This window comes from Coregonus clupeaformis, chromosome 1 (assembly GCF_020615455.1).
Source record: "Coregonus clupeaformis isolate EN_2021a chromosome 1, ASM2061545v1, whole genome shotgun sequence".
In the NCBI taxonomy this organism is placed as follows: domain Eukaryota; kingdom Metazoa; phylum Chordata; class Actinopteri; order Salmoniformes; family Salmonidae; genus Coregonus; species Coregonus clupeaformis.
Genome location: NC_059192.1, coordinates 70,896,121 through 70,921,636, shown reverse-complemented (window position 1 = coordinate 70,921,636; position 25,516 = coordinate 70,896,121). Strand labels below are relative to the sequence as shown.

Here is a 25,516-nt window from a genome sequence, read left to right as displayed (position 1 = left end):
TACCACGCATCCATTGCGAATGTACCCATGACTTTACCAGTCAAATTGCCAGGGTTAGAGCTTCTGAGCCCGTTCTATTCATTATATTTATATGATCATAACAACATGCCTTCTGCGCCATTGATGCCTGCGCATCATTTTCGTGACGTTGTGTCGTAGTAAATATATTATGTTATAGCTTGGTCTGACTAAAATCTTGTGCATAACCCATCTTGTGTTGGGCCTTTGGATTTAATACAATGCACAAAGACTTCTATCTTGTCGGCCTTATCAGCAGGTGGCTATGGACAACACCCACGCCATAGGTCTCTCAGTTCTCCCAACTCACGAAGTTATTGCTCTGAGGACATACACACACACACCCCCACACACACACACACATACACACACACACACACACACACATCATCATTGTTAAACATACACACATACACACACACACACATACACACACATACACACACACACACATACACACACACACACACACACACATACACACACGCACACACACACACACACACATCATCATTGTTAAGCACACACACACAAAAACCCCCTTCTCTTAGGCTGAACATCTGAAGACAGAGAACCCGACTCAGAGCCAATGCAATGGAAGTGACCTCGACCAACTCATCAGGACCAATCAGAAGATCAGAACTACTAGAATCAACTTTATTTTATTGTATAAAATGTCAGCACACAATGTTTAGGGGCTCGCTCTCTCAGATATCTCCCTACGAGGTTGACGAACGGGTCCGTGCACGCTATTTACAGATATCTTTACCTCTGAATAAACTGCCTCATATTATACAATTATCCACCTTGTCCGAAAGTCTCTACTTGGTCTCCGTTCTCCAGTAAACTTGTGATCATCAACAAACTTGGTAGCAGAGGATGGTTTTCTAACTCTGAATTCGGTCCATAAAAGTTGATAGAGACAGGAGACAAGTAAGAGACGGATCTGAAAGGACGGGTGACCTGTCCGCAGGAGCAGCCGGGAATCCAGCTCGCCTCAGGAAACTGATCTAGACGGCCGTCAATACAAAGGTAAGCAGAACCTGTTAAAACAAAATCTGCATATTGTATTGTAGGATAAACCCAAATTATGATCAGTAGTACTGGGCGTGAGTATGGATTACTGATAAATTTATAACATATCTATTATGACTCAAAAGGCACATATGTAAAGATATCTGAATTCTTTAGGTTCTTACTGTTGAAATGTGACTCTCTAGGGGAGGAGTCTAGTTACAGGTTGTGGTTCACGAGAGACGGACCCTTTTATTTTTTGCTGTTGATATCTGAAATCTTAGGTTTTTACTGTTGAAATGTGACTCTAAGAGAAGAAGTCTAGTTACAGTGTTTTTTTTTCCTGTTGAAATGCGGCTTTCTAGTGAGGAGCCTATTACAGAGGTTTTGGTCCACAAGCGATGGACTCTTTTATTTGATCCACAAGAGAAGGATCTGGTGACTTGATAAAAAGATTCAGATAGTCGGGTTGAGTTAATTCCGTGAGAATCCAAGTCCAGAAAAGGTTCTCCCGACTAGACGCCAGTTGAATGGTTTAAACGACTGGGAGTCTCCTTGAGGAGAATCAAAAAAATAAAATAAAAAAAATACAAGTTCAGATAGTCGGGCAATTTGGTTGACGTGGCACTCAACTATATGTACTGTGAGGAACTTCGTGTGTTGATGCTGATATGTAATGAAAATGTAATTGTTGAAATGATAACCTGAATGTTGTGTAAGATTGGCCGTTTCATGAGACTAACTAGTGGATAACTTTTAAGAGGACCACTGAGTCCTATTTTGCCTGTTATGTAGCCGCTGCGCTAAAAGCTGACTTGAACTTTTTCCCTCTTGGGGTGTTGGTATTTAAATAATTCCCTAAATTAAATTGATAATTATTTTGGGAGCGCTCGAGTTTGCTAATATATTGTTCCAAAAGGGCGATTCTGATACCTTTTGGGAAAATATATAATAACTCGAATACCTGAAAAACAATAATAACTTTTGCAAAATAATTCCCAAAATTAAATTGATAATTATTTTGGGAGCGCTCGAGTTTGCTAATATATTGTTCCAAAAGGGCGATTCTGATACCTTTTGGGAAAATATATAATAACTCGAATACCTGAAAAACAATAATAACTTTTGCTAAATAAATCCCTAGAATTAGATTGATAATTATTTTAGGAGCGCTTGGGTTTGTTAATGTATTCTTCCAAAAGGGCGATTCTGATACCTTTTGGGAAAGTATATAATAGCTCGAGTACCTGAAAGACAATAATAACTTTTGCAAAATAATTCCTGGGATTAAATTGATGATTGTTTTGGGAGCGCTCGGGTTTGTTAATATATTGTTCCAAAAGGGCGGTTCTGATACCTTTTGGGAAAATATATAATAATTCGAATAATTGAAAAACAATAATACCTTTTGCAAAATAATTCCTAATAATAAAGCATTGAACATTTTTTGTGTACGAGGGTGGGACATCAGAGATAAATCTCAGTCAGCGCCAAGAATACATTGCTGGATTCGGCCAGTGACGGGCTAAGAGCACCAAGATAGTCTAATAAACTGTATAACCATGGCAACCACTACCGTCCCAAAACTCAAATTTAATGAATATCTAGATCAAAAAATACAGGATAGAGCGGGAGGGAAAGAACAGTATAAGACAGTGAAGAAAGTGTGGGAGGGAGTGAAACTCAAATGGACACAGGCAGGTTACTTTAGCGGGGGTGGCCCGTCTAAAGGGCAACTCACCTCTATGGAGAAAGAGCTAGGGGAGGCAGTGAGGGAAGGAACAGAAAGTGAAGTGGAAAGGAATAAGTCTCACTTATTCAAGAAGGAAGGGACTAAACACAGAGAGAGAGCAGAGGCTGAGCTAAGGATAGGTACGTGGGCAATTGAGGAAACACGACGAGCACACCCATACAAGAAACCAGACATGATGGGTGTGGTGATTGAACCCACAACTGAGACAACACCAATAGAGGGGACACAGTCCATGAGTGACATACCAGCGCCCTCAGCACCACTGTATCCGACCCTGCCACAGGAAGCGAAGAGCACACCACCCGCATACACACCCACTCTTCCAACTAACCCTTATAACCCATTCCTAAGTCCTGCAGTGGTACAAGCGCCTGTGTTCGTGGTGCAAGGAGGACACCTAGAGGGGAACATGGCACTAAGACCATACCATTGCTCTTCCAATGGGGCCCTTCCAATTTGAAGCATCAATTCCTATATTGTCCCAACTGTCCAATCAACCTATTAGGAAGGGACCTATTGTGCAAACTGAAATGTTCAATCTACCTTACCGAAAAGGGTGTGGAGGTTTCCATTGATCCCATTACCTCCACACCAGTTCATCCAGTTAGGGTGCTGATGCTACCCATCATCCCAACCCCAGTGCTCTCCCTGACCCAAGAAATATACTGGTTGAAGTGCATCGAATCCGGCCAAGGAACCCCTGAGGTTCAATTCAAGTTCAACCAGCTGAGACAACTCATTTACACATTTCACCCATACAAGACTCCTCAAGCTGAAATCCACTGTACACTTAATGTGACTGATAATGATGTCAACCCATATACCGATGACTGGGATGAAAACATGATGCACCTGACACCAACAATCAGATGCTGTACCATAGTGTGTGGACAGGAAGGAGTGGCTGCTCCGGTTATCCTACCTTCCCATTTGAAATCCTGGTACCTACTGGGCGAAGAATCTGCTCCCCATGTTACACTGGCAGTTGGAAACGGTTTTGAAGCAAGGAGCCTTGGGCCTATGATCAGAAGAGCATCCAAACTCCAGTGGGAACCCACCCAAACTCCAGGAATAACCAAAGCCACCATTGAGAACATGTGGAGGTTTATGACAGTTGACACAGAGGAACATTGCCTTCCTGAACGTTTGACTCTCCCAAGACACCATGGTAAACCTTACACAGACCACCCCTCATCACAAGCACTGCTTTCCACCATTGATGAAGGCATATGGACACACACCCCATTTGATGTTGGACAACTACAGGTGGCACCAGTCACCATCACCTTACTCAACCCTGATCAAATTCCTATCTACCGAACACAGTACCGTCTGAAACCTGAACAGACCATGGGGATCAAACCAACCATAGATGGGTTGTTGGGAGCTCGTGTCATATATCGCACTGTGTCTCCATGGAACACACCAATCTTACCAGTCTTGAAAACAGGAGGTGAAACATACCGGATGGTACAAGACTTCCGAGCAGTGAACGACGTCACTGCACCCATTGACCTACCTGTCCCTGACCCTCACATTACACTGAGTAATCTCTCACCAAAACACCAATACTTCACCGTTGTGGATCTGGCTAATGCCTTCTTCAGCATTCCACTGGATGAGGCTTCACAGCCTCTCTTTGCCTTCACATATGAACATCAACAGTATACGTATTCGGTTCTTCCACAGGGTTACAGGTGTTCTCCCGGAATCTTCAATCATATCCTAAAGACACACCTGGCTGAATTGAAAATCCCTGAAGGAGTGATACTCATCCAATATGTAGATGACCTTTTGCTGGGGGCTCCCACATCTGATCTCTGTCTACAAATGACAAAAACCCTACTTGACTTCTTGGCTGTCAAAGGCTACAAGGTCAAAATGAGCAAAGTCCAGTCCTGTCGCAGAACTGTCCTTTTCCTTGGCAGAGAAATCTCAGGAGAAGGTGCTGGTCTCTCGAAATCCCACCGAGATTCCATACTCCATCATCCACGTCCCATCACAGTGTCAGGCATGTTGTCCTTCCTGGGGTTGACAGGGTACAGCCGTACCCACATCCCTGACTACACATCCAGGACTGAACCACTGAGAGAAATAGTGAGAGAAGCAGGACCAAGAAACTTACACTCCTCACTTACCTGGACACCTGAAGCATCAACAGCATTTGCTCTCCTAAAAACCGATCTCTCGGTGGCAGCAGCTCTGACAGCACCCGACTACAAAAACAAATTTCATCTTGATGTTTCTGAAAAGGAGGGGTTCACTTCTTCCATCCTTTTTCAGAAACAAGAGGGGGAGAGAAGAGTACTGATGTATCATTCCTCTAAGTTGGACCATATTGAAGCAGGTCAGACAACATGTTCCAGGTACGTGGCTGCAGTGGCAAAAGCTATTGAAAAAACCCGCCCACCTGGTAATGTGCCACAAATTGGAAATCCATACGCACCATGGGGTTGCAGCATATCTGATGAGCAAGGAATTCACGTTCAGCGCTGAAAGAAAGAACAAAATCCAGAATAAATGCACCCAATCACACATTACTTTTGTCAACACCGACAAAAACATGGCAGACGCACTCAATGCAGAAGAAGGGTTGGCACACTCCTGCGAAGAGAGGGCGGCACAGGAACTGAAACTGCGACCAGACTTGGGAAACGAACCCCTTACCAATCCTGATCTATGGTTGTACACCGATGGATGCTGCTATAGAGGAGAAGAAGGGAACATAGCAGCATATGCAGTGGTACAGCAGCTTCCAGATGGGTCACACGTGACCCTGGAATCAGACATCATCCCACAACCTGCCTCAGCCCAACTAGCCGAGATCATTGGTTTGACTCAAGCCCTGGAAAAGGCTGAAGGAAAGACTGTGAACATCTACACTGACTCAGCATATGCTCATGGAGCAGTCCATACAGATGGACCACAATGGGTCAGACGTAACTTCACCACAACAGGAAACCTTCCGATCAAACACAAGGCACAAATGGAGAGACTGATAAAAGCAGTCTCACTACCTGAGCAGGTGGCCATCATGAAGTGCAAAGGACATCAGCAACTCAAGAACAAAGTCAGCGAGGAAATGACGCAGCTGACAAAGCAGCCAAGAAAGCTGGGGGCTACACTCCAAGACAGATGGTGCTGCAGACTCAACCAGCTAGAACAGAACTCACAGACCAACACATAAAGGAACTACAATTCACAGCGGGCCCGTATGAGCACTCGGTATGGGGACAGATGGGAGCCACCAAAGGACCTGATGAACTTTGGAGATGCCATGACGGCAGGTTGGTGGCCCCAGCTAATCTCTGTCCCGAGCTGATACGTGAGGCTCATGGGCCCACCCATGAAGGGAAACTCAAAACTTTACAGAAGGTTTCCCATATTTGGTGGCACCCACACATTAAGGACATGACAGACTTGTTTTGTGATGAGTGCAGCATTTGTGGCAGCCACAACCCAAAGAAACCTTTCCAAACACCCATGGGATCATACCCAGTACCTAATGCATGTTTTCAGGACATTAGCATAGATTACACTGACATGGGGGCTGATAATGTAACTAATGGGAAAAGGTACTTATTGGTAATGGTAGATCGATTCTCCAAATGGGTTGAGGCAATACCAACAGCACGTGAGGATGCTAGGTCAGTTATTAAGTGGCTGCAGACTGAACTCATACCAAGGTATGGGGTTCCAAGACAAATTCGATCCGACAACGGGTCCCATTTCAGTAACCAACACCTGAGACAGGTGGAGGAGAGGTTCGGCATTGTGCACAAGTTTGGGTCTGTGTACCGGCCGCAATCTCAGGGGCCTCGTGGAACGCGCCAATCAAACTTTGAAGGCTAAGATAGCCAAGGTATGTGCAGGTTCAAAGTTGACGTGGGTTGAAGCTCTGCCCCTGGCGTTGATGGCCATGAGAGCCTCTCCAGGAGCAGGCACCCATCTCTCTCCACATGAGATTATGACTGGTAGAGTCATGCCTGGTCCACCAAGGGAGGGAGGTCATATGCCCGCCCTTGATGTACAACAAATTGTAATGTCTGAATATGTGAGAAAACTAACGGAACTCTCTGCAGCTCTCTCCAAACAGATTCACAAGGTCCAAGAGGGGGAGCTGACGGGAGATCCGGCGCTGCTGAAGGTAAAAGTTGGCGACTGGGTAAGGATCAAGGTTCACAAGAGAAAGTGGCAAGATCCCAGGTGGACTGGACCGTACGAAGTGAAGGAGGTTACTTCACACTCAGTCCAGGTCAAAGGTAAATCAGGCGCACCTTGGCACCACTTGACACATTGTACACCAGCACCAACTCCTTCCAGAACCCTGACTGAAGTCAGAAGTGATTTAATCACATTAAATTCGGATCAAATTCTTGACACCAACACTATCTGAATATGTGGAGGAGACTCCCATCTTCAGATACTGGAGGGGAAAAACAGAGGAGGGACAGACCACCATGGGAGAGACTGGGGTGCTCTGCTCCACTCCTTGTTTTGCTGATTGTAACTATTGGGGTTACTCTAGGAATCATACTCTGGTCAGTACAGCACATGACACAGACACCCATTACACCCACTAGTAAACCTAACGACACATTCAATGCCACAACCATACGTCCGACCAACCTGCACTCCGACACATTGAGCCCAGATCAGAATGTAAGCCACAGCCACCACGTAAATAAACGACAAGTTGTCTCTAACACCCTTTCCTGTGGGCCCAGACAATTGTATAGAAGCACCACATTATGTATACCCTTTAATGTTACCACTACTGCGACAGTGCCGTGGGTAGACTTTAGAGAACTTACCTACTACCGTGACTGGGACTGGTATATGACAGTGGGGGTCACCCATAGCGATTGGACTTGGACAAACTTGGTATGTGAGACTAATTATGACTGGTCCAGTTGCACCTCTACTACATTAGGAAAACAATGGAGGAAACTCTTGACTTTGACAAAAAACTCTAAAGGACTCAAATTTACTATCTATCCTGGTATTGCATTAGGCTGCCAGGACTTTAGACTTGCTCCTTATGTAAGCTGTACCACTGCACCAGTCCATTGGAATGTTCGAATTTGTCATATTAATAACACAAAAGCACAGGCTATTAATGAAAATGGTAATAAGAATAATTCTATTATTTTACTTACCACTCCACCTACTTTGGATGATGCAATCCTGACCGCTACAGGTGTCTCCGGCCTTTCTAACAACTGGCTCTTGTTGACTGAGGAAGCGGCAAAGGTGACTCATCAGAGTTGTGTGGTTTGTATGGGGGCACGGCCATTGCTTCGCATTATCCCTGCCGCCATTACGCCAGAATGCTTCCTGTCTGTCATGAAACATGACAACCCTTCCGCCAATTGTACACTATGGGACGTAGTTCATCCCTTGGTTACTAAAGCAACTAAGAAACCAATTTTTTCCCTATCAGGTGGCTAGAGCTAACTTTACCTGTGTTAATCTCACGAAAGGTCTACCATTGTTGGGTATGGTACCTGTTGGATGGTGTCGGTTTATCTATACGCCTAATGCTGAGTTTAAACCTGTTTCCAGGGCTGATGTCTGGTGGTGGTGTGGAGGCGTTCATCTGTTTGATGGACTGCCTGGAAATGCCACAGGCACCTGTGCACTAGTCTCTCTTTTGCTACCAATTTCTGTGTATCCAACAGGTGTTCAGGAGCTGGTTGTCACACCCTGGTTCGGGGACTCATTATGTTGAACCAGGGTGTGTTCATTCTATGTTTTCGGTTTCTCTGGTGGGTGTTCTAGGTGGTTTATTTTCTATGTTTGCCGGTGTGACTCCCAATCAGAGGCAAACGAGTGTCAGCTGTCGGCTGTTTGTCTCTGATTGGGAGCCATATTTAATCTATCTGTTTTCCTTTCGGGTTGTGGGATTTTGTTCGTGTGTGTGCGTGTTGTACCACAGACGTCACGGATTCGTTGTTTGTTTGTTTTGCTCGTGTGAGTATTTAATAAATATACTATGTTCACTCGCAACGCTGCGCATTGGTCTCCTGTTCTAGACGATCGTGACACTGGTGACCCATGTGTCTGACTTAATTCCTACCAGGACCAGGCGCGCTGTGGGCCCTACTCATGGGGACCCAACCTACATTGATGCAATTGGGGTCCCTAGGGGGGTACCAGATGAGTATAAATTGATTGACCAAGTAGCCGCAGGTTTTGAATCTTCATTTTGCTGGTGGTGCACAATTAATAAAAATGTTGACAGAATCAATTATGTCCATTTTAATGTTCAAAAATTAGGCAATTGGACACAACAAGGTTTTGAGGCGGTGCATGGCCAGTTGGCTGCGACCTCTCTCATGGCTTTCCAAAATCGTATTGCTGTCGACATGCTCCTGGCTGAAAAAAGGAGGAGTATGTGCTATGTTTGGTGAACAATGTTGTACCTTTATTCCCAACAATACAGCCACAGATGGCAGCTTGACTGTCGCCCTGGAAGGGTTACGAACTCTTAATGGCAAAATGAAGAGCCACTCAGGGGTGGATACTTCAATGTGGGACTCTTGGATGGATGCGTTTGGTAAATATAAAACGCTTGTTTCTTCTATACTTGTATCCATCTCTGTTTTTGCTGCAATTCTAGTGCTTTGTGGATGCTGTTGCATTCCATGCATACGGACGCTGACAACCAGGATTATAACCACCGCTATTGATCCACATCCTGCAGATAACGGTCAGATGTTTCCTTTGCTTGCTATTGACGATGCTGACCAAGGATATCTGGATGATGAATAGCATTTAAGCTTTTGTCACGTCTCTGGTGAGACGTGAAGAGGGGGAATGTAAAACTTTATCTTCTGATAAAGTTTTCCCTATTTTGCCAAATTGCATTATTAAGCTTGTGTCACGTCTCTTGTGAGACGTGAAGAGGGGGAATGTAAAACTTTATCTTCTGATAAAGTTTTCCCTATTTTGCCAATTACACTGTTAGCTTGTGTCACGTCTTAAGTTTTCCTTCTTTACTGTTACTTGGTCACGTCTCTGGGGAGACGTGAAGAGAGGGATTTGTCGTAGTAAATATATTATGTTATAGCTTGGTCTGACTAAAATCTTGTGCATAACCCATCTTGTGTTGGGCCTTTGGATTTAATACAATGCACAAAGACTTCTATCTTGTCGGCCTTATCAGCAGGTGGCTATGGACAACACCCACGCCATAGGTCTCTCAGTTCTCCCAACTCACGAAGTTATTGCTCTGAGGACATACACACACACACCCCCACACACACACACACATACACACACACACACACACACACACATCATCATTGTTAAACATACACACATACACACACACACACATACACACACATACACACACACACACATACACACACACACACACACACACATACACACACGCACACACACACACACACACATCATCATTGTTAAGCACACACACACAAAAACCCCCTTCTCTTAGGCTGAACATCTGAAGACAGAGAACCCGACTCAGAGCCAATGCAATGGAAGTGACCTCGACCAACTCATCAGGACCAATCAGAAGATCAGAACTACTAGAATCAACCTACTTTATTTTATTGTATAAAATGTCAGCACACAATGTTTAGGGGCTCGCTCTCTCAGATATCTCCCTACGAGGTTGACGAACGGGTCCGTGCACGCTATTTACAGATATCTTTACCTCTGAATAAACTGCCTCATATTATACAATTATCCACCTTGTCCGAAAGTCTCTACTTGGTCTCCGTTCTCCAGTAAACTTGTGATCATCAACAGTTGTCAGGCAACCCGTCTATGGGACAAGGCCCAGGTAAAATGGAGACTCAATATAACCTGTGGTAACTTCAATTGTGTGCCTGCCTATAAAATGGACCCGAAGATCCGATTTCAGGACCTTGGAAAGCCACCGCAACTCAGTGCAAGAAAAGCGCTGACCGTGACTTCAGCACAACCACTGCCGAACAGCGCCACTCCAAGTGAGCCTTTCCCAGCACAGCAGATTCTACACACCTGTGTGGGCTTGCTGGTACGTGGGTAGGCCTAAAACATGTAGTTTTTTATGGTGAAGGGCCTTTTATGATTTAGGGGAGGCGAGTAACTTTTGCAACCAAATTATTTTATTGTGCATGGTCGAGCACAGACCTTTATGTACACACAATTGCATTGAATTGCATTAACCAGAACCAATGATTTACTGCACGTAGTGCAATTCAATGCAATTTAGTCTTTGATGATTGTAAGCAAAGAAAATAATAATTGTATTATATGCTAATGCACCTGGTGCCATGTAAAGAATTGTCAGGATACTCATTTTGAATCCAAAGGTGGCCACATTGTGTGACCATAAAAGTATGTGTGCGACCAGGCACAATACTATAATTTGGTTGCAAAAGTTACTTAGGTGGGCCATATACAAGAAGCCATATGAGAATGTAATCATACTGTACTGTGTGCCATGGCAAACACTGAAATCATAATGAAGTGTCTAGAGATTGTGTTAGTGGGATGCTATGCTACGCCATGCTTTCCTCATGCCCAAACCCTGGTCCTTTAATCAGTGCCATTGTAAAATAAACCAATCATCCTCTAGTCTGCTTTGTTCTTGACATGTAAATGTCACTAGCGGCACCATGACAAGAATAAAGCAAACTAGAGGATGATGGGCGCTATTTTACAATGGCACTGATTGACGGACCAGGGTTTGGGCATGACGAAAGCATGGCGTAGCACAGCATCCCTCTGACATAATCTCCAGACACTTCATTATGATTTCAGTGGTTGCCATGGCACACACTACAGTGTGATTACATTCTTATAGCCTATATGTCTTCTTGTATATCATCAAAATCTTATGGCTCAACACCCATGATGATTTTTCAGCACAATCATCATCACCAAGCTAGAGTGTAAAAGGTGCATGTGCGTCACTTCCGGGCCGGTGCCTGAGTTATAGGACAAGTGGATGGATGATGATACGCAATCCCATCCCTTCTTTCGGAGTGAGGGCGGTATTAATTTCTGGCTGAGTTCCATTCTAAAAGCTTGACACCTCCCATCGGCCCTCGTCCACTCACTTTCCCTTCACTGATCAGAATTAGTATCTTAGGTGGGTTCAATGGATCCAGTCAGAGTTAGCTGTCATTTATCCATACCTGTGTAAGATGTAGGAGAGGGAACGAGGACAGAGAGGATACAACAACTTTTGGAATGAGATGCGGCCTGGTCTAAGTGCGAGCGCGGGATAGCGCAGCTCTTGCTTCCTCTAGTCACACGGATAAATATTCAATTGACCAGGGTGGGAGTGAACCACCGCGCGCGCTCCAGCCGAGTTATATCGATGAGGAAATGTATCCTGTTTTTTTCAGTTACACTCACTGGGTATTGGGTTATTGTGATCTCTTTTGACAAGGCGTCAAAGATGTGTTGGTGAAATTCTCATCTCACCACTGAAACGGGCGGCGCGCAGCTCATCTCTCTGTCTTACCTGTGTGCACGTCTGATTTGGACACTCCACACAGCGCAAACGATGTAAGAACAAGCGGGAGATGAATCTAACGAATTTTTACTCACATTTTGGACATTTATTTTCAACGAATATTTCACTTGGGGGACCTCAACATGAGCACAACAACTGGAGTTTACCGGAGGATACCAACCCCTACCCGGACTTGTTCTTATTTTCGGGACACGAGCCGATCACCATCGTGTTGGTGGTTATGTACTCCCTGTCCTTCCTCACCGGGCTCGGAGGGAACATCATGGCTCTCCTGGTCCTCACCCGAAAGAGGACCGGTCTGGCGGGGGTGTCGGCAACCCGCAGACTGCTGGTCAATCTGGCGGTGTGTGACATGATGGTGGTGTGTGTGTGCATGCCCGTTAACCTGGGACACCAGGTCTACAACGCCTGGGTGTTCGGGGAGTTTCTGTGCCGCACCGTGCCGTTCGTTCAGGCGGTGTCGGTGTCAGCGAGCGTCCTGAGCCTGGCGGTGATCAGTCTGAACCGCTACTACAGCGTGCACAACCCTCTACACGCCCGGTCCTTTTTTACTGGGCGGCGGATACTGTGTATGATCTGTGTGGTGTGGATCGTGTCGTCGGGGCTGTGCATACCGCTCCTCTTCATGAATACCACCCAAACTCTGTCGCTGCTGGACATCACCCTCACTGTGTGCGTGGAGAGCTGGAACGAAGTCAAACTGAAACAGAGATATAGCTTTCTGCTCTTCTGCTCTCTCTACGGCTTCCCGGTGTTGTTTAACCTGGTCATCAGCGTGCTGACCGGCTGGAAGCTGTGGGGCACCGACGAAAAACGGACGCAAGATTCGAATACATTTGGCGTTACGCTTTCACTGTCTCGTCTCAAAGTGCGTAAAAGGATCGCCAAGATGGTGCTGTCGCTGGTTGTGCTTTTCACCCTGTCCTGGCTACCTCTGTATGTAGTGGACATATGGTTAGACTTTAACATGACTTCATCTTTAGAGAAAGAGGAGGATGATGTGAAGCATGTATACCACGAGTGGATTCTACAGGGGAGACCCTTTGCGCTATGGTTGGGTCTGACCAACTCCGCTCTGAACCCGCTCTGTTATTGCTTGGTGGGGAACTTGCACAGGTCTGCAAAACGGTTCAGGAAAAGCTACCGACAGAAACTGTCGTCATTGTTAAGTCTGTCGCCACAGCAGTCCTCTATGCCTATGGGCAGCACCTCAGTGGCCAAGCTCGTGCCCTATAGCAGGGCGCAATCCGAGAAGCGCGGCGCGGAGATGCGCGCATCGAGCAGATATGCCAACCCAGGCGACAAACTAACCAAGAGCAAGAGCCTTTCGTCTGTGACAGTGTGTGAGACTGTTTTTGACTGATTGACTGACAGACAGACTGACAGACAGACAGACAGACAGATCAAATGTAGGCCTACCAGGTATATATCATACTTATTTCTCCAAAGGACAGGAAAACGTTCGTCCTAAATGGAGACATTTGCCATAACTGCAGGCAACAGAGATTATAGAGTGTTGCCCTTTTAATTATGAAGTGTGGTGCCGTCTTGATTATGGAGTGTGTTGGAGTGTGTGCCCCATGATTCCAGGACTGTTGATGAATCAAACTGTCCCTGTAAATGATGAACATGAGGTCCTATACCTAATGATCTTTGGGGATTTGGTTTCACTGAATCTCATTTCAAACTAAATATATTTGATGTTGTTCTCATGGAGTGTAGTACAAAATAATGACCTGCGTCTCATTAAATATTTGGGCAAAAGGCTAGTTGCCTTTATGTCGTGATTTAAAATAACAATCACATTTATACTGTATCTGTACAATGTATAGCCTATTCCCTGTTTAAATATTATTATTATATTTGTAATTTATCCGTAAGTCCTATGAAGTAGAACTCATCCATCAACATTCCATTCCAAAGTCAAGAACAAAATGAGCTGTATCCAAAATGTAAATATCGTCAATTATAATAAAACCATTATGCATTATTTCAATTATAAGGCTAATATTGTATGACTATAATCATATTCTGCAGTTATTTGTCCAAGTCCATTCAAATTGCTTCCATAATTGTGTTAAATTATTATTATTATTGTAGGGCTATCATCATATTTTATATTCCTTGTAATTATTCCAAGTCCATTCAAATTGCCTCCATAATGGACGGTAGTTGGTCTAGATTAGAGTCTAGATGGATATCTCCATTCATAATTTCTCTGGCGAGGCTGTGACATGGGTCTCTTGGCAGACGGATCTCTCCCTGCTGAATGGGGAGGTGGGATGTGGCCCGGCTGGCGGCCGGGACACGGAGCCCGATGTCCGGATTAATGGTACTGGTGAGACGGCCTGATCCATGGTCTGTGGTCCGTCTACCGCTGCCCACAGACAATCCCATGCTGACGCATATAGCGGAGCCCTGGCACCAATACCAATCTCCTGCCATCTGCAGTTATTAGCTATGTTTCCATTAACTTTTCCAGTGATTTTTTTTGTACAAAGTTCGCATAGAAACTAGATTCGACAACTGCTACGGTTCCATTTAACAATCTTGTGTCAATTAAAAACAACTGGACGTAATGACGTCACACACACACAAAAAAAAACACTTTCGCAAAATCCTACAGTGTCGAATAAAAATAAAGTGGTTGTTTCCATTGCCCACTTAGGCAAATTGTGCATTAATAAATTGGCAACAGCCTGTATGCCCTCCCACTATCTGTTTTATGTCTCTGGTAGCTCAAAAAAGCCAGCATGGATAGAATGCAAGAATTGACTCATATTTGCCATATTCTAATAATTCTCATGTGCCAACGTATCGCCACGGTCCATGCCATGGTGAAACTTGCACTCTGCACTTCTGTATATCTGAAATAATTGGATGGTGAAACGTGCATCCAGCCAACCAGAAAAGCAAGACGAAGCAATTCAGCCATTCTTGAAAGTCAAGACAAGGATCCTGCAAAGAAACATTATTTTTATAGTTGAAAAATAGATTTAGCAGTCAGTAGGCATTTAGAATTAAATGTAAATGGAGCTTCACGTTTTTGTGGAGTGGAGCTTCATAGTTTGGCCTTCGTGTTGACATGTATCATCAAAATTATTCGGCAATCCTCATTTATTTCAAAAAATATAGTTTCCATCATCATTTGTCGCAATAAAGACAGTTATACAAAATAAAAATCCACCCCTGTTGAATGGATAAAAAATTATGTCAGTAACCACGTTTCCATCCAACCTTTTTATGTGCGTAAAGTAGCCTACATTTCGGCAAAAAAATTTAATGACAGCCTGATGGAAACAGAACATTTGGCGGTAAACTTTCCAAATGTCGACAAAAACAAAGGTGTGATCTTTTTGTTTCGGTCAAATGTATTATCATTATTATTATTATTTTTATTTTTTTGTCATTTTAGCAGACGCTCTTATCCAGAGCGACTTACAGTTAGTGAGTGCATATATTTTCAAACTTTTCATTATGTGTGAGAAATGTCAGTGGAAACGCTTTTATGCGCAAATCTTGATATAACAACCATCATATCGAAGTAAACTTGGAGTCACGCGATGTTATGTTGTGAGGAACACGTTTTCGTAAAAACCTAGTGTCGAACATAAATGTAGTGGTTGAAGTGTTTCCATTACCCATTTAGGTAAATTGCCCATTAATAAATTGGCGAAAGCATGTACAGTTGAAGTCGGAAGTTTACATACACCTTAGCCAAATACATTTAAACTCAGTTTTTCACAATTCCTGACATTTAATCCTAGTAAAAATTCCCTGTCAGTTAGGATCACCACTTTATTTTAAGAATGTGAAATGTCAGAATAATAGTAGAGAGAATTATTTCTTTCAGCTTTTATTTCTTTCATCACATTCCCAGTGGGTCAGAAGTTGACATACACTCAATTAGTATTTGGTAGCATTGTCTTTAAATTGTTTAACTTGGGTCAAACGGTTCGGGTAGCCTTCCACAAGCTTCCCACAATAAGTTGGGTGAATTTTGGCCCATTCCTCCTGACAGAGCTGGTGTAACTGAATCAGGTTTGTAGGCCTCCTTGCTCACACACACTTTTTTCAGTTCTAACCACACATTTTCTATAGGATTGAGGTCAGGGCTTTGTGATGGCCACTCCAATACCTTGACTTTGTTGTTCTTAAGCCATTTTGCCACAATATGCTTGGGGTCATTGTCCATTTGGAAGACCCATTTGCGACCTAGCTTTAACTTCCTGACTGATGTCATGAGATGTTGCTTCAATATATCCACATAATTTTCCTTCCTCATGATGCCATCTATTTTGTGAAGTGCACCAGTCCCTCCTGCAGCAAAGCACCCCCACAGCATGATGCTGCCACCCCGTGCTTCACGGTTGGGATGGTGTTCTTCGGCTTGCAAGCCCCCCATTTTGCCTCCAAACATAACAATGGTCATTATGGCCAAACAGTTCTATTTTTTATTTCATCAGACTAGAGGACATTTTTCCAAAAAGTAAGATCTTTGTCCCCATGTGCAGTTGCAAACCGTAGTCTGGCTTTTTTATGGCGGTTTTGGAGCAGTGGCTTCATCCTTGCTGAGCAGCCTTTCAGGTTATGTCGATATAGGACTTGTTTTACTGTGGATATAGATACTTTTGTACCTGTTTCCTCCAGCATCTTCACAAGTTCCTTTGCTGTTGTTCTGGGATTGATTTGCACTTGTCACACCAAAGTACGTTCATCTCTAGGAGACAGAACGCTTCTCCTTCCTGAGCGGTATGACGGCTGCGTGGTCCCATGGTGTTTATACTTGCGTACTATTGTTTGTACAGATGAACGTGGTACCTTCAGGCATTTGGAAATTGCTCCCAAGGATGAACCATACTTGTGGAGGTCTACAATTTTTCTTCTGAGGTCTTGGCTGATTTCTTTTGATTTTCCCATGATGTCACGCAAAGAGGCACTGAGTTTGAAGGTAGGCCTTGAAATACATCCACAGGTACACCTCCAATTGACTCAAATGATGTCAATTATGTAAACTTCAGACTTCAACTGTATGTATGCCTATCTGTTTCATGTCCCAGGTAACCTGCGAAAGCCAGCATGGATAGAATGCAATAATTGACTAATATTTGCCATATTCTAATAACTCTTATGTGCCAACGTATTGCCACAGTTTGTGCCATGGTGAAACTTGCACTCCTGTAGATCTGAAATAATTGGATGGTGAAACTTGACAGCCAATCAGAAAAGCAAGGCCAAGCAATTCAGGCATTCTTGAAAGTCAGGACAATCCTTGTCCTGCAAAGCGACATTATTTTTATAGTTGAAAAAATGGATTTAGCAAGCAGTAGGTTTTTATAATTAAATGTGAAGTGGAGTTTCATAGTGACGGGATGACATCACGTGCCCCGCGTACCTTCAAAAGTATTCAGCGTTCCTAATATATTCTAAAAACACAGTTTCCATCATCATTTGTCGCAATAAAGAAAATCCACCCCTGTCTAACAGATAACAAAGTTGTCAATCTTTAGAACATTTCTCCTATATCTGTCATTTCCATTACACGTGTAGCGATGTAATTTTTTTTTGCGACATTAGGTTGGTCGATTAAACCTAGGTCAATGGAAGCCTGCCTCGTTGCCACTGATTTACTACTCCATAACGCAGATGTGGCGGTTATCGTTTAATCCTGATTGCGTCAACATTTTCCAAGACGATTACGCCATCTGGTGGGTATTATCATCGTAACAATTTAATCCTGCAATTTTAACTGACTAAGGGCGATTGACAGTATCTATTTGACAATCATTCAGAAAAAATGAAATAAAGTATTTAATTTCCTCTTTACCACAGCAAATCTATTATGGCAATGTAGCCTACCCTACACATTTTATTAATGGCAAAATCATGGAGAAGGATACATTTTTATTTTCCAATTTATGTAATCGATTAATGCTTTTACTTGTCTTAAAGGTCAAAATAATGTTTTTCCATGAAATGTGATATTTCGATGAAAACAGATCAAAGTATGATGACCAAAGTATGAAAAATGACTGTTGCTTCTACATTGATAAAGTTTGATCCTAAAGTTACTGGTCCCATACCCCTTGTCAAACACTTGGATTCAGGCGGGATTATTAAGGGGATAAGGTGACATCAACTGACATTCATTTTAATACAACAATGGTAACATGATATTTATTCTCTTACCTAATTTAAATAAGTACCGCCTTGTAACCAACATCAGAGAAGGCACGTTTGCAGAGGGGTGTGGTTTATATAGCTAGGTAGCTACTCTGCTGGTTCCACAATTTGACTGTAGGGTGTCAGCAAATATAATAAAAAGTTTACCCTATTAATCTATGGCAAATATACTTATATATTTCCCCTTTCATTTGTGTCTAGTGTTAACTAGTCACTGGCTAGCTAGGTCTTCATCTGTGTCTGGTGTTAGCTAGTTACTGGCTAGCTACGTCTTCAGCCAGCATGATACTAAAGGAAGGTGAGAGGGTCGTTCAAAACTCTGACGCAGCTGTCATATCAACACATCCATCAGTGCTGCTGTGAACAGCATCACAAAAGAGATGTATAAACATTGTTACATCATTGATGCAATTTTAATGTTCTTTGAGTTGACTTTTTTTGTGTATCACCAAATTTGCTTGAGATAATTTTACTTCAACACTGCTCACTGCATCCAAGTTTCTTGACATAGTCGTTTCAAAGAGCTGTCAGGCAAGGCGAGCTCATGAATATAAGCTCCACGTGCACTCAGCTTGTCTTTTCAAACTTCCTGGTAGTTAACCTGGTAGTCACTCAAAAGGCTTTTTTACATGGGAATCAGAATGACTGTTTGGGACCTTTAATAAAATATGGCCCTTTACATTTTAGTCATTTAGCAGACGCTCTTATCCAGAGCAACTTACAGTTAGTGAGTGCATACATTTTTCATACTGGCCCCCCGTGGGAATCAAACCCACAACCCTGGCGTTGCAAGCGCCATGCTCTACCAACTGGGCTACAGGAGGCCCTTTCTGATCAAGAGGGTAAAAGGAAATGTTCCTTAATTGTAGGCTACACATTTGACATTTGAAACTAAATCATGATTGTGTTGTAGGCTATTTTAGATTTAACTATTGGACAATCATTCATTACAACTAAAATTAAGTATTTAATTTCCTCGTTTACCATGGCAAATGTACTGTGGCAATTTATCCTACACATTTTATTAATGGAAAACTCATGTTGGTGCAGGCTCTTTTACACTGAACTAAAATATAAACGCAACATGTAAAGTGTTGGTCCCATGTTTCATGAGCTGAAATAAAAGATCCTGGACATTTTCCATATGCACAAAAAGTGTATTTCTCTCAAATGTTGTGTACAAATTTGTTTACACCCCTGTTAGTGAGCATTTCTCCTTTGCCAAGATAATCCATCCACCTGACAGGTGTGGCATATCAAGAAGCTGATTAAACAGCATGATCATTACACAGGTTCACCTTGTGCTGCGGATGATAAAAGGCAACTCTAAAATGTGCAGTTTTGTCATACAACACAATGCCACAGATCTCTCAAGTTTTGAGGAAGCGTGCAACTGGCATGCTGACTGCAGGAATTTCCACCAGAGCTGTTGCCACAGAATTGAATTTTCATTTCTGTACCATAAGCCGCCTCCAATGTTGTTTTAGAGAATTTGGCAGTACGTCAACCGGCCTCACAACCGCAGACCACGTGTAACCAGGCCAGCCCAGGACCTTCACATCTGGCTTCTTCACCTGCGGAATTGTCTGAGACCAGCCACCCGGACTGCTGATGAAATTGTGGGTTTGCATACCGAAGAAGTTGTCCTCACCAGGGTCTTGACCTGACTGCAGTTTGGCCACTGGCACGCTGGAAAAGTGTGCTCTTCACAGATTAATCCCGGTTTCAACTGTACTGGGCTGTGGTTGAGCGGTTTGCTGATGTCACGTAAACTGATGTGGATGCAGTGGTGGAGTCAAGCGCAGGACAAGGAGGCTAAGTCCAAAATGACTTTACTTAGAATGCACAAAGTCAAAACAAAAGGCCTCTAAACAAAGGAGGCGAACGATTACGCACACACGCGTACAACACTAAACATCTTACGAGACACCAATCGGACAGGCGGACAATTACACACAACTGCAAACAAACCAAAAGGGAAACTTATAGGTGACATAATCAATACTCAATACGAAACAGGTGCACACACAAGACCAGACCAAACAACTATCGAGAACATCCAGCGGTGGCAGCTAGTACTCCGGGGACGACGAACGCCGAAGCCTGCCCGAGCAAGGAGGAGGAGCAGCCTCGGCAGAATCCGTGACAGTACCCCCCCCTTGACGCGCGGTACCAGCCGTGCGCCGACCCCGGCCTCGGGGACGACCAGGAGGACGCGGAGCAGGGCGCGTGGGATGACTACGGTGGAACTCAGTCAGGAGGGATGGATCTAGAATGTCACTCCTAGGCACCCAGCACCGTTCCTCCGGGCAGTACCCCTCCCACTCCACGAGATATTGTAGACCCCCCATCCGACGTCTCGAATCCACGATGGACCGGACTGAGTACGCCGGAGCCCCCTCGATGTCCAGTGGGGGCGGAGGAGTCTCTCTTATCTCACTGTCCTGGAGTGGACCAGCTACCACCGGCCTGAGGAGAGACACATGGAACGAGGGGTTAATGTGGTAATCAATAGGCAGTTGTAACTTGTAACAAACCTCGTTCAATCTCCTCAGGACTTTAAATGGCCCCACAAACCGCCGACCCAGCTTCCGGCAGGGCAGGCGAAGGGGCAGGTTTCGAGTCGAGAGCCAGACTCGATCTCCAGGTGCGTACACTGGACCCTCACTGCGGTGGAGATCGGCGCTCGCCTTCTGTCTACGGATGGCCCGCTGCAGATGGACGTGTGCAGCGTTCCACGTCTCCTCTGAGCGCCGAAACCACTCATCCACCGCAGGAGCCTCGATCTGGCTCTGATGCCATGGTGCCAGAACCGGCTGATACCCTAACACACACTGGAAAGGGGTTAGGTTAGTAGAGGAGTGGCGAAGCGAGTTCTGGGCCATCTCTGCCCAGGGGATATACCCCGACCACTCCTCCTGCCGGCCCTGGCAATAGGACCTCAGAAACCTACCCACATCCTGGTTCACTCTTTCCACCTGCCCATTACTCTCTGGGTGGTAACCCGAGGTAAGGCTCACCGAGACCCCCAAGCGTTCCATGAACGCTCTCCAGACTCTAGAGGTGAACTGGGGACCCCGATCAGACACTATATCCTCGAGCACCCCGTAGTGCCGGAAGACGTGGGTAAACAAAGCCTCAGCGGTCTGTAGGGCAGTAGGGAGGCCCGGCATTGGGATGAGACGACAGTCCTTAGAGAACCGATCCACAACGACCAGAATAGTGGTATTTCCCTGAGAGGGGGGAAGGTCCGTGACAAAGTCCACCGAGAGGTGAGACCACGGCCATTGTGGAACGGGCAGGGGTTGTAACTTCCCCCTGGGCAGGTGTCTAGGCGCCTTACACTGAGCGCACACCGAGCAGGAGGAGACATAAACCCTCACATCCTTAGCTAAAGTTGGCCACCAGTACTTAGCGCTAAGGCAGTGCACTGTCCGGCCAATACCTGGATGTCCAGAGGAGGGTGACGTATGAGCCCAATAAATGAGACGATCACGGACCTCGAGCGGCACGTACGTCCGACTCACTGGACACTCTGGGGGAGTAGGGTCGGTACGTAACGCCCGCTCGATTTCCGTATCGACCTCCCACACCACCGGTGCCACCAGACAAGACTCCGGCAGTATGGGAGTGGGCTCAATGGACCTCTCCTCTGTGTCATACCGCCGGGACAGGGCGTCTGCCTTACCGTTCTGGGACCCTGGGATGTACGTTATCTTAAACACGAACCGGGTCAGAAACATGTTCCACCTAGCCTGACGAGGGTTCAATCTCCTAGCTGCCCGGATGTACTCCAGGTTACGGTGGTCAGTCAGAATGAGAAAAGGGTGTTGAGCCCCCTCAAGCCAATGCCTCCACACCTTTAGGGCTTGAACTACGGCTAACAGCTCCCTGTCCCCTACGTCATAATTTCGCTCCGCCGGGCTGAGCTTCTTAGAATAGAAAGCACAGGGGCGGAGTTTAGGTGGCGTGCCTGACCGTTGTGACAGCACTGCCCCAATACCGGCCTCTGACGCGTCCACCTCTACCTGGAACGGTAAAGCGGGGTCCGGGTGCGCCAGCACCGGAGCCGAAGTGAACAGGTCCTTCAGTTTACCAAATACCCTGTCCGCTTCAGCCGACCACTGCAAACGCACCGGGCCCCCCTTCAGCAGGGAAGTAATGGGAGCTGCCACCTGTCCAAAACCCCGGATAAACCTCCGGTAGTAATTGGCAAAACCCCAAAACTGCTGCACCTCTTTAACAGTGGTTGGGGTTTGCCAATTACGCACGGCTGACACACGGTCAACCTCCATCTTCACCCATGACACGGACAACCGATGACCCAAGAAGGAGAGTGACTCCTGGAAAAACAGACATTTCTCTGCCTTGACATACAAATCATGCTCCAACAGCCTACCCAACACTCGGCGCACCAGTGCTACATGCTCGGCCCATGTAGCAGAGTACACTAGGATGTCGTCAATGTACACTACTACACCCTGCCCATGCATGTCCCGGAAGATCTCGTCCACAAAGGATTGGAAGACCGAAGGAGCATTCATTAACCCGTATGGCATGACGAGATACTCATAACGACCCGAGGTGGTACTAAATGCTGTCTTCCATTCATCTCCCTCCCTAATGCGCACCAAGTTGTAGGCGCTCCTGAGATCCAGTTTTGTGAAGAAACGCGCTCCGCGTAATGATTCAGTCATACTCGCAATCAGAGGAAGAGGATAACTGTATTTAACAGTGATCTGATTGAGACTACGGTAATCAATACACGGGCGCAACCCTCCATCTTTCTTCTTCACAAAAAGAAACTTGAGGACGCAGGGGAAGTGGAGGTCCGTATGTATCCTTGTCTCAGGGACTCGGCTATGTATGTCTCCATAGCCGCCGTCTCCTCTTGAGACAGAGGATACACATGGCTCCGCGGGAGTGCTGCCCCTGTCTGGAGGTCTATCGCACAATCTCCCTGTCTATGAGGTGGCAACCGCGTCGCCCTAGTCTTGCTGAACACGAGTGCCAAATCCTCATACTCAGGGGGAATGTGCATTGCGGGCACTTGGTTCGGACTCTCCACCGTGGTCGCCCCTACGGAAACACCTAGACATCGCCCAACACACTGGGCAGACCACTCCTTGAGAGCCCTCTGTTGCCACGAAATGGTGGGATCATGGGCGATTAACCAAGGAAGCCCCAGCACCATGGGATACGCAGGAGAGTCGATCAGATATAACTGAATGATCTCCTCATGACCCCCCTGCGTATTCATCTTTAGTGGTGCTGTGACCTCTCTAATCAACCCAGATCCCAACGGACGGCTATCTAGGGAATGGACAGGGAAGGGAGCATCAACGGGCAGGAGAGGAATCCCTAACTTAACACAAAATTTCCGATCAATAAAATTCCCAGCTGTGCCTGAATCGACTAGCGCCTTATGCTGGGAAAGAGATGCAACCTGGGGAAATATTACAGGTATACATAAGTGAACAACAGAGAGCTCTGGGTAAGTGGGGCGCCTACTCACCTGGAATGACTCCCCAGTGCGGGACCTGTTGCCCCGACTCCCTGGAGACCCTCCCCAGCACCTAGCCGCAGTGTGTCCTCTACGACTACAGTTGGTGCAGGGGACGGCCTCCCTCGGGCTCTCTCTCCTCCTCTCTCTAGCGCCAGCACCCCCAAGCTCCATAGGGCTCGGCTCGGAGGTGCTGAAGGATGGAATGGACGGCCCCAACTCGGGACGTCCGCGGGTGGCCAGCAGGGTATCTAGATGGATGGACATGTCCACCAACTGGTTGAAGGATAGATTGGTGTCCCTGCAGGCCAGCTCTCGACGAACGTCCTCACGCAGGCTACACCGATAGTGGTCGATGAGGGCCCTCTCATTCCACCCCGCATCCGCCGCTAGAATCCGGAAATCCAGGGCGAACTCCTGTGCGCTCCTCTTCCCCTGTCGGAGGTGGAACAGACGCTCCTCCGCCGATTTACCCTCAGGTGGATGATCGAAAACCGCCCTGAAGCGGCGGGAGAACTCCGCGTAGGTGATGGTGGCGGCGTCTATTCCCCTCCATTCGGCGTTGGCCCACTCCAACGCCTTGCCGGAGAGACAGGAGATGAGGGCGGAAACGCTCTCGTATCCCGAGGGCGCCGGGTGTATGGTAGCCAGGTAGAGTTCCACCTGCAGGAGGAACCCCTGACACCTGGCTGCGGTGCCATCATACGCCCTCGGGAGCGAGAGCCGAATCCCACTGGACTCCGGTGCTGGTATGGGAGGACTGGCCGATGGTGGTGGTAAGGTAGGAGGAGGTGTGGGCACGCCTCCTCTCTCCCATCGGCGCAGGGTGTTCATCACCTCTTGCATGGCGGACCCGAGTTGCTGGATCCTGGCGTCCTGGCAGCTGACCCGATCCTCCAGCGACTCGGGCGCCGCCGCTGCTCCTGCTGACTCCATAGAATGGTGTGTAATTCTGTCACGTAAACTGATGTGGATGCAGTGGTGGAGTCAAGCGCAGGACAAGGAGGCTAAGTCCAAAATGACTTTACTTAGAATGCACAAAGTCAAAACAAAAGGCCTCTAAACAAAGGAGGCGAACGATTACGCACACACGCGTAAAACACTAAACATCTAACGAGACACCAATCGGACAGGCGGACAATTACACACAACTGCAAACACACCAAAAGGGAAACTTATAGGTGACATAATCAATACTCAATACGAAACAGGTGCACACACAAGACCAGACCAAACAACTATCGAGAACATCCAGCGGTGGCAGCTAGTACTCCGGGGACGACGAACGCCGAAGCCTGCCCGAGCACGGAGGAGGAGCAGCCTCGGCAGAATCCGTGACAGCTGATGTAAACGTTGTGAACAGAGTGCCCCATGGTGGCGTTGGGGTTATGGTATGGGCAGGCAAAAGCTACGGATAACGAACACAATTACATTTTATCAATGGCAATTTGAATGAACAGAGATAACATGACGAGATCCTGAGGCCCATTGTCGTTCCATTCGTCTTCCGTCATCACCTCATGTTTCAGCATGGTAATTCATG

General features: G+C 46.0%; 1 protein-coding gene across 1 annotated transcript; it reads left to right on the top strand.

Moving 5' to 3' along the window:
• The first annotated feature begins 12,507 nt into the window (after positions 1 to 12,507).
• Positions 12,508 to 13,650, top strand: LOC121569775 (gastrin/cholecystokinin type B receptor-like). The gene has a single exon (XM_041880997.2). It carries the CDS (start codon positions 12,508 to 12,510, stop codon positions 13,648 to 13,650), a length of 1,143 nt encoding a protein of 380 aa, XP_041736931.1.
• The last annotated feature ends 11,866 nt before the right edge of the window (positions 13,651 to 25,516 follow it).

Bases quoted from the DNA above. Each gene is read 5' to 3' on its own strand.
- LOC121569775 (XM_041880997.2), top strand. From the start codon at position 12,508: ATGTACTCCCTGTCCTTCCTCACCGGGCTCGGAGGGAACATCATGGCT.